A 10000-nucleotide genomic window follows, 5' to 3' on the forward strand; every position below is an offset into this window, starting at 1 on the left:
AAGAAATGTTTTATTTTTATTTTTCGGTTATGCATCTGTTTTTTTCTTTATTCTCCGATATGTTTTGTTCTATATACAGTACATCTCTTTGCTCTGTCAGCAGTGGATGATTTTGGGTTTCTTTTCAATGGTGATTGGTGACATTTTTTGTTTTTTTTCCACTGATAAGACTTTTTTCAGTAATATGATTCATTCCATTCTACATATTTTATCTTCACCTCTCTATTTTATCTTCACTTTGTCAACAGTGGCTCTTTTCGTTTTGTTATTGTGATGCAAGTTTTTGGGTTTGTTTTCTTTTGCGACTATTCACTGAAATTATCTTTTTCTATTACACAGTCATTTTGTTCTCTGTATATGGTGGTGGTGATGCAGTTGCTGTTTACCAATTCCTTATTTTTTCTCCTATCCGTTATTTACTGATATATTTTCCCTACATACATTTGTTCACTGTGTCAGGATGGACCATTATGACTGCTTTGCACAACAATAGTTGAGCAGGACACTCAAAACCTAAGTCTTTCTAGAGAGTGTTTTTGTTCATGTTTAGAAATGGTTCCCACCCCCATACAACACGGAGGTTTAATTGGATATCACACTTCTCTCATGGATGATATAGAGCAGTGTTTCCCAACCAGGGGTACGTGTACCACTAGGGCAGTGTTTCTCAAACTTTTTCAGACCGAGGACCACTTTTTCCCCCAAAAAGTGTTCAGGGACCACCTGTCAACTCAATTGACATTTGAGGGGTGTTAATTTGACACGGCTAATTTCAATGCAGATCACTTACTTTTTATTTACGTTACAAGCCTGTATTATTGTGGTGAAAATAAGACTTTCCATGTGTTTAACTTTGTAATTGTGTTACAAATATAGCCTACTTCTAGCTCGTCTTGGAAAAGTAGAAATCCTCTCGCGGACCACCTGAGCTCTGTCGCGGACCACCAGTGGTCCCCGGACCACACTTTGAGAAACACTGCACTAGGGGTACGTGTACCACTAGGGGTACGCGAGCACACTGCAGGGGGTACTTGGAAAAATGTTATTTTTACAACAAATGTATGGAGTAGTCACATAAGGACAGAGAAAGCGATAAAGAGCATGAATTAGGGGGTACTCATGGCACAACTAAGAGGTTTTGGGGGTACGTGAGACAAAAAAGGTTGGGAAACACTGATATAGAGACAGAGAACAACAGATAAACAGTGTGCCAAGCCAACACACGCACATGAACACACATACGCACATATACAGTACACCCAGAGCACACGCAGGAACATGCACACATACAGGACACACACACACACACACACACACACACACACACACACACACACACACACACACACACACACACACACACACACACACACACACACACACACACACACACACACACACACACACACACACACACACACACACACACACACACCAAACACACACACAGAAAAACAATCATGCTCTGAACAGATGAAGTATGCCATGAAACCCCCATAACAGGGGACAATGGTGGCCAGCAGGCTGAGGCATTTGAGATTTTAATCAGCAGTTTTGATTGCACACACAAACACGCACACATACAGTACACACACATGCACACACACACAGCACTGCATTTATCATGTCGGGACACACACACACACACACACACACACACACACACACACACACACACACACACACACACACACACACACACACACACACACACACACACACACACACACACACACACACACATCTGTGTTTATCACGCCATGACACACACACACAAGCATTAAGGATGACACGCACGCACACACACACACACACACACACGCACGCGCGCACACACACACACACACACACACACACACACACACACACACACACACACACACACACACACACACACACACACACACACACACACACACACACACACACACTCACACTTGGGTGTTTGTGTTTATGGTGGCGCCTCTGATTGCATTTGATGTGAGTCACATCTCTCCAGTGTCCAAGGTGGCACAGAGCGTCTGTGATGCCAACGATGCGGTCGGATGATAAAAGATGGGAGGCTTTAGGAGGGGGATGACAGACTGACTGTTTGGCTGTCTTTCTGTGCCACATGAAACAGAAGACAGTGTGTCCATGTGACAACTAGGTAGGTTTTTACATATCCCTGTGTGGTATATATCACATAAGGTACTACATGCAGGCACAGCACAGACATTGTCTCCATAAAGTTCCCATAAATTTGGACAGTTTGGAGGACCTTCTCAAAAATGTAATAGTGGACGCATAGAAAGCATTTTAAAGGCTTAGTAAATAATTGGCCATTGATAAACAAAGCATGAACAAATGTTTGTATTATTTTACTATTTACTATTTACTTTTAGTATTTTACTAAAGCAAGGCTCAAAATACAAGACTATGGACCCAATTCTCGGCTGAAAACCCCACTTACGACAATAGGTGGAATGTTACCCCTCCAGGACCATCACAAACAATTGTCGGGAAAGATTTCCTCTCTGTGTGCGACTTTCTTATATAGAACTTTGGCAGCTCAAAGAGTCGCCGATCGCAAATCTTAGAAATCAAGTAGTGTTTGATATTTGCGACTGGAAATAGAACGTCGGGCAGTGTCTTAGCTGGTTACGACCAGGGATAAGATCTCTTCTAGTGTGCGGCGCAACCCGACGTCAAAATAGGACACGAAATTGGGAGTCGTGTAGCTTGAGCCCGGCTTAAAGGACTCATTGCAGACACATTGCAGACCACTTTGCAGACCACTCAGAAAATGGCCTTAATGTTCAAAAAACTGGACTTCTCCTTTAAGGTTTATTAATGCTTTATATGTACGTACGTATGAACGTGCAGGATATACAAAACAACAATTTTCCCATGATTGGAAAAATACTTAAAATTCCCACAACTTGGCATAGAAACCTCATGTTCTAATTCCATTATGGTCACTGTCACTGGTGGAGGACTGGGGTGGCCTCTAGACATTTGCTGCTTAGACTGTATATAGGCTTTAACTGCCTGTCCGGCTGTCTGTCTTTATAGCCTGAAACTGTCTGCTCAAAGATATGGTTTGGCTTTTCAGCAGTATGTCTGTCTGTCTGTCTGTTTATCTTACCGTCTGTCTGTATTTCTGTCTGTCTGTCTGTTTCTCTCTCTCTCTCCCTCTCTCTGTTTTTGCAGACACATCTTTCACTCCTCCTAGATTCATATATTTATTTTTCCTTCTCACTGCTCCTTTACCCTTTCCTACCTCTCATCTTCTTATTCTGCAGATGTCTTTGCACTTCTGACCCCCATATTAAATGCTCTTCTCCCTCAGTAGTTGGACAGAAATGATGAAACGACGACTGTGCAGACAGAATATCCACTGGCGATGTTCTGAGGCAAGAAATTAAAGTATTGCCACTACAAAGGATTAGTCTCCTTTGCTCAGTATGTTTAGTGGTATCCGTCCTTTGGATTTCTCCCATTACTTTTAGACACACTGGTCAGCACAATTTACATCCAAGTCACAAAAAATGGGCTTGGTATTCCTGACTGCCCAATGCCAAATTCAAATAACTTTTTTTTTCGTGCGCAGTTATGCTTGAACCATCTGCCCTTTGGATGTGTCACATTACTAATGTCACTCAATGGCATGGGCATGGTACTTCTGAAATTGTCTCATTTCAAATTACGTTAATATAGTCAGTTACTACAAGGAATTAGTGCTATCACACAGTTACAGATGGAACATATAGCTACTAATGCAGCATGGAGACAATTAACAATGTAACAATTGTTCAAACAGTTGAGGCTACAACCCCGAGAGAGGCATATGTTAATTGCCCAATTGTAATCATGTCTAGTTATTGTATGACCCATCACTTACGCCCCGTTTCATCAGGGCAGGGCTATTGCGTCTTCGACTTAACTCCCACTGCTGAACACAAGGTTAAGTTATTGGAAATGGGAAGATGAGGACAAAATAGGACCAAACAAGACAGGAGCTATTGGTAGAAGCAGATGTAGACCATTATGTACTGTTTAAACAATGATCAGTTGATAGTTGACTTCCAACTGATATAGGCATGGATACTCCTTCCTATGTCTAATTTCAAATTACGAGTACATAATTATGCTCAGTTAAGGCAATGAATTAGTGGTATCACACACTCACACACAGAACATGCTAATATGCAGCATGGAGACTTGTAAAAAAATTCACCTGTTGACACAAGGCTAAAATGTTCAGAGAGGCATGTGTTAAAAATCCAATACTGATCATGTCTGTATCTGGTGTGTACCAGGCTTGTACGAAATTCCGAATGGAAGGAATTTCAATTCAAAATAATGCCATAATACGAACACTAGGTGGTGCCATTACCTTGAACTTCTTTGAATTTAAGCTACACCACCCATTGAAAGTACATAGAACACCACCACCTAGTGTTCGTATTATGGCATTACTTTGAATGGAAATTCTTTCAATTCGGAATTTCGTACAAGCCTGCTGTGTACATCCCATCTCTAACACACCATGTCTTGACACCCTCCCCACTGACAAACACCATGTTCAATGAGGGTAACTTCACATTGTTCAACTTACTGGAATTTTTGAGCCCCCAACCGTGAAATTGGCAATGCCAACTTTTACTTTCTCAAGCTGAGTCATTTCAACTCAATTTTTTTATGTTTTTGATGAAAAGCTGATCTTAAATGAGATGTTGAGTTGATATGGTATAGAAATTGTAGTTGATGTCTAGAATGGATAAAGTCAAGTAATGAAATCCTATACAAAGTGTAGTGGATGCCTAGAATGGATAAGGTCAAGTAATCTACAGTAAGCAATAAAAGTTGGCTTCAACTCAAATTTTCAAGGCAACTTTGTTGCACAGAGTTTTACGTTATAAGTTTCAACTTTCAATTTGAAGTTTTGGAGTACTGATATTACAAAGCTCTCTTGCTTTTGACAGCGTTGACTGGCCGGCTGGCCTGCTGGCTGTTAGCAATGCTGGCTGTTAGCAATGTTGATTAGTTGAATAGATTCTCTAACTTGAATCGGTTAGTGGATGTAACCTTGTAAGGTTTGTTGAATAATCAAACTGTTAGTTGGCAAAACCTTGTAAAGTTAATCAACTCAAGTTAGTAATAGCAGTGCTCCAAAACCTAAATTTAGCTATAAGTTGAGACTTAAACTTGAAAACTCAGTGCAGACAGTTGCCTTGAAAATGTGAATTGAAACCAGCTTTTATTTTTTACGGTGTAGAATAACATTCTGAACTGTGTGGTGTTCAGCACACCAGTGTACAGCTTATAGTTTTGGGTACAGTAATAGTTCAAATGTTCAAACTCAGAAATGTTCTCTCTTTTCTACTGACCTTTGATTCAACCCCGTCAGTGGCGATTTTAGGGTCAGGTGGGGCCCCAAGCGAAAATGCAAAATAATGAACATTTGAGCCAAAATCACCACTACTGTGCTAAAGTGTGGGCTGTTATCCACTATCTAGGGGCTTGGGGGCCCCAAACGGCTGCCTGCCTTGCCTGGTGGCAAGATGCGCCTCTGACCCCCGTTCTTCTTCAGAGAAATGTTATTCGCTGGTGGTTACAACTACTGGAAAATGGTTTGCAGAACAATGCGGTTATGTTAAGTTATACATATCTCCTCAAAAGTCGAATTTTGAAGAAAAAATGATGTTTTTTTTCTCACAATCTTTCCCATTCTCTTTTCTGTGGCTTGATGCCTTCATCTGCAGTACATCGTCTTCAGTGGTTCTGGTTTCCCACTGAAAACTATAATGCTCAATCTCTCTCTCTCTCTCTCTGTCTCTCTCCCTCCCTACAGGCGTTTGATGCTTTCATCTACATCTTCTTCGCTGTGGAGATGGTGGTCAAGATGGTGGCCCTGGGCATCTTCGGCCGCCGCTGTTACCTTGGTGACACCTGGAACAGGCTGGACTTCTTCATCGTCATGGCAGGGTAGGAAGATGCTTATGCTCATAATATTTATTTTCTTTCCTCAATGATATGTCGTTATTTTTTTGGGGTGAGAATGGGGTGAGAGGCAGAGATAGAGATGGGGTAGGGTTTGGGAAATTCCATGTTGCTTTGCACAATCGTTTTGATCTGAAAGACAGCATGGAGTTTATACCCAAAGAACGGACCAGATCGTGGTCCCTGTCTCTCTCCAATCAGAGAGCAGGGAGGCGTGGAAAGATGGCTGCAGTTTATTTGAATAGATATACGTACACGATAGGCTATGTCTATGCATGCCAAATGATACACATAGGTTATGCCCAATAAACAGCTTCGTCAATCTTAAATCACACAACCCCATCGGGATTTACAGTAGGCAGGTCTCCAGACCGTATATCACTTGTGATTAGGTGTGGTGATAACCAGGCAAGAGATGGGGTAGGGTTTGGGAAATGAACAAGGCCGACCTCAAACTTGTCCCTAAGGTCAACTTGCCCGCTGGGGAGGACTTACTGTACTTAAGTCTCTAGACCAGTGATTTTCAACCTATGGGCCGGGGCCCACTGGTGGGCCCTGAAGGTATACCAAGTGGGCCTTGAAATAATATTCTAAAAATTATAATCACATTTTGGTGTGTGTTGCTGCTGATTTATGTGAGTTTCATTCGTAATCGGGTCAGAGGTGGGCCCCGAACATTTGTGACAATTTCGAGTGGGCCCCAAGTTGGAAAAGGTTGGGAACCCCTGCTCTAGACTCTGCAGTATATAGTAATACAGGGCCCCCTGCCATTACTTCTCTTCTTGTGAGCTTTCACAAAGTTGTTGTTACGCTTATATTCGCAGCATTTTATCCCAGAGGCGAAATTCACATGACAGTAAGATAATAATAATAATTGTATTTGTATAGCACTGTATCATACAAGGCATGCAACTCAAAGTGCTTAACAAATGGGGAAAACATCATTGTTAGAGATGGATTTAAAAGGAGAGGTATAGAGGAGAGGCAGAAATAGCAGGAAGGCAGAGGAAGAAGAGATAGATAGAGATTGTAGAGTCATAAGGTCAACGTAAGTTAGGACTAGGATTCTTATGCCTCTTTTCCACTGCTGGTTTTCTGGTAGGCCTACAGCTCAACACAGCGCAACTCGGACGCCACTTTTTGCTCTTCGATTGAGCTGTGTCGTGCCCAATCGAAAAGCAAAACGTGGCGGCCGAGTCTCACTGTGTCCAGCTGTAGGTCTACCATAAACCCAGCAGTGGAAAAGAGGCATTCGATGCCTAAGGTCCATAGTGCCTGGGCCTACCATAAGTCATAGATAGTCACACAGAGATTGGGCGCTCAGATGCGGCCCCTGGTGGCATCAGGGGTGAGGAAAAACTCCCTTTCGCTTGAATCGTAGTTTGTAGGGGGGAAAAAAGTTCAGATGCGTATGGTGCTTGTGCCGCTGCTGTTGAGATGACTTGATCAGGACAATCATGGGTAAGCATTTAGTGATTCTCCCCCATGGGGTGATTGATGATGGGCTGCCACTTCGTTTGGCATTCAGGGTTCTACGCCAGATGTTATAGTCCAGCGTTTCTCAACTGTTGGGTCGGGACCCAAAGGTGGGTAGCGGAGGGGTCCTGGGTGGTGTAAAAATGTATGAATTGACCCTTATATTGCCAGTCACAAAATTGAAACGAGATACGGTATTGAATACATTGAATACATGGACTCCCATTGTCCTTGTGACACAGCACTCCACAGCACACAAGTGAACAAAATTGCATGTATGCCTCCCCTGTGCAAGGGGGAAGCCCTCAATGGTGCCGGGAGCAGCGGGACGGAACCATGCTCAGGGTATCTCAGTCAGAGGAGGATGGGGGAGAGCACTGGTTAACCGGCCCATGACTTCCCATATTGTTGGGGGTTTGTCCCCCAATAAAATGTGATAATGCAGCTGCTATTGTACCAAAAAGTGTGATTCTAACCCACTATGAGCATGGAAATGTAGAGCCTTTGGCTTCAGAATCAGGGCCCCCCATGACATTTGGGCGCCTGGGTCTGGAGGCCGGCGCAGTAATCCAGTGATTCTCAAAGTGTGGTCCAGGGACCACTGGTGGTCCGCGACAGAGCTCAGGTGGTCCTCGAAGGGATTTCTAGCCAGCAGAAGGCTAGCATTTGTAACATACTTACAAAGCCAAACATGCCTCTAGTCTTGTTTTCACCACAATAAGACAGGGTTGTTAAATGTGAATAAAAAGTAAGTGATCTGCATCAATATTAAGTGTCGAAATAGCACCCGTCAACTCTCAAGTTGTTCAGTTGACAGGTGGTCCCTGAACATTTTTGGGGGGACAAAGTGGTCCTTGGTCTGAAAAAGTTTGAGAATCACTGAAGTAATCCATTCTTGGCGGTTTGTGACTTGCTACACTATACAGCTTTCCACTGATCCGACCACTCCGGCTATCCATTGCTCTTTGTCTTTGTACCTGTCTCCTCTCTCTTTCCACACACTGCACCTGGCTTGTGTGTGTGTGTGTGTGTGTGTGTGTGTGTGTGTGTGTGTGTGTGTGTGTGTGTGTGTGTGTGTGTGTGTGTGTGTGTGTGTGTGTGTGTGTGCGTCTGTGTGTGTGTGTGTGTGTGTGTGTGTGTGTGCGTGCGTGCATGCATGCATGCATGCATGCATGCGTGCGTGTTCGTGTGTAGGTGTGCAAGTGTGTTTGTGTGTTTGTTGTGTATGCTGCATGCATTCGTGGCTGCTATGCAGTACCTCTTTGGCTCTGTATTCCATTCTTATCCGATCTTACCTCACAAGCTCTCTCTCTCTCTCTCTCTCTCTCTCCCCCCTCACCTCTTTCTCTCTCTCCCCCTCCCTGCTTCTCTGCCACCATGCTGCACCTGGCTGTTACGCGTGCAAATGTGTGAATGGGATCGTTAGTGTATGGCGCGTGACTTATGTACCTCCTCGGTTCAGCTCTGGCTCTATTCCACCGATCCTATTCCCCATAAGCTTTCTCTGCTTTCTCGCTTTCCACCCTTTTCTCCTCTCTCTCCATGCACCTGGCTGAACGGTGTGTGGGTGTACTGTAGGTATACGTGTGTCCATATGTTTGTCTGTGCGTCCTTGTGTGCGTGCGTGCGTGGTGTGTAAATTAAAAGCTCTTCATTATGGATGGGAGTTCTCTTCAGGGGCTAATGAGCCTCTTTTCCGACCATAGCAATAGGAGAGAGGTGGGGGTGGGGCTTGAATCTAGCGGATGGATGCTTCAGGCAACTGGCAGCCGTGCAGCCGTGGCCTAGTGGTTAGAGAGTTGGTCTTTCAATCTAGGGGTTGCCGGTTCAAATCCCCCCTGACCTCTCTACACCTCCATCCATGGCTGAAGTGCCCTTGAGCAAAGCACCCAACCCCACCTTGCTCCAGGGACTGTAACCAATACCCTGAAAAATAATAGTTGTAAGTCGCTTTGAATAAATGAAAGCGTCAGCTGAGTGAAATGTAATGTAATGTAATGTAATGGCAGAATCTGTGCTCCATGCTTAAAGGTGTACTGTGTAGGATGGTGGCCAGGGTAGACTGTGCAGGGTGTGCTGTCTACTGCCATATTTGATCTTTTCAAGAATATTTATTTACTTAATAATGCACTATTTACTAGTATAATCAAATTACAGTAAGCTTTGCAGCTAAAAATGTCTATTTCTGAAAATTCAAAATGGAGGACAACAAATAAGATCCCCCTTTTCATGTATGGGGGAGGTGGAGTGAAGGATCATGGGCGGTGGATTCAATTCAGTGGTTCTTAACCTGGGGTGCGGGCACCCCCTGGGGGTGCGCCAGAGATTTCAGGGGGTGCGCGGAATTTTGTTTGTGTTGAGGTTGTGACCAAAATTCAGCTTGTGAGCATTATAATAAGGCCAAATTAAGACCAAAATTTAAACATGTTCTCGTCCCCATGTAAATTCATTGAAGTATTGATTAATGTTTAAAGTAAGAATCATTGTAATTAATCACTTAAATAGTTTTTTTGGTGCCTATACACGTGTAGACATTTGG

The 10000-nt window shown here is 43.5% G+C and overlaps 1 protein-coding gene across 1 annotated transcript in view; it reads left to right on the plus strand.

The window, feature by feature from the left end:
- Positions 1 to 10000, plus strand: part of LOC134456583 (voltage-dependent T-type calcium channel subunit alpha-1I-like) — a 401906-nt gene that overhangs the window by 111977 nt on the left and 279929 nt on the right. The window contains exon 3 of the mRNA XM_063207987.1: positions 5837 to 5970. Within this exon, the coding sequence (XP_063064057.1) occupies positions 5837 to 5970 (134 nt within the window). The remainder of the gene's footprint in view (positions 1 to 5836; positions 5971 to 10000) is intronic.

This window comes from Engraulis encrasicolus, chromosome 1, assembly GCF_034702125.1.
Source record: "Engraulis encrasicolus isolate BLACKSEA-1 chromosome 1, IST_EnEncr_1.0, whole genome shotgun sequence".
NCBI lineage: Eukaryota > Metazoa > Chordata > Actinopteri > Clupeiformes > Engraulidae > Engraulis > Engraulis encrasicolus.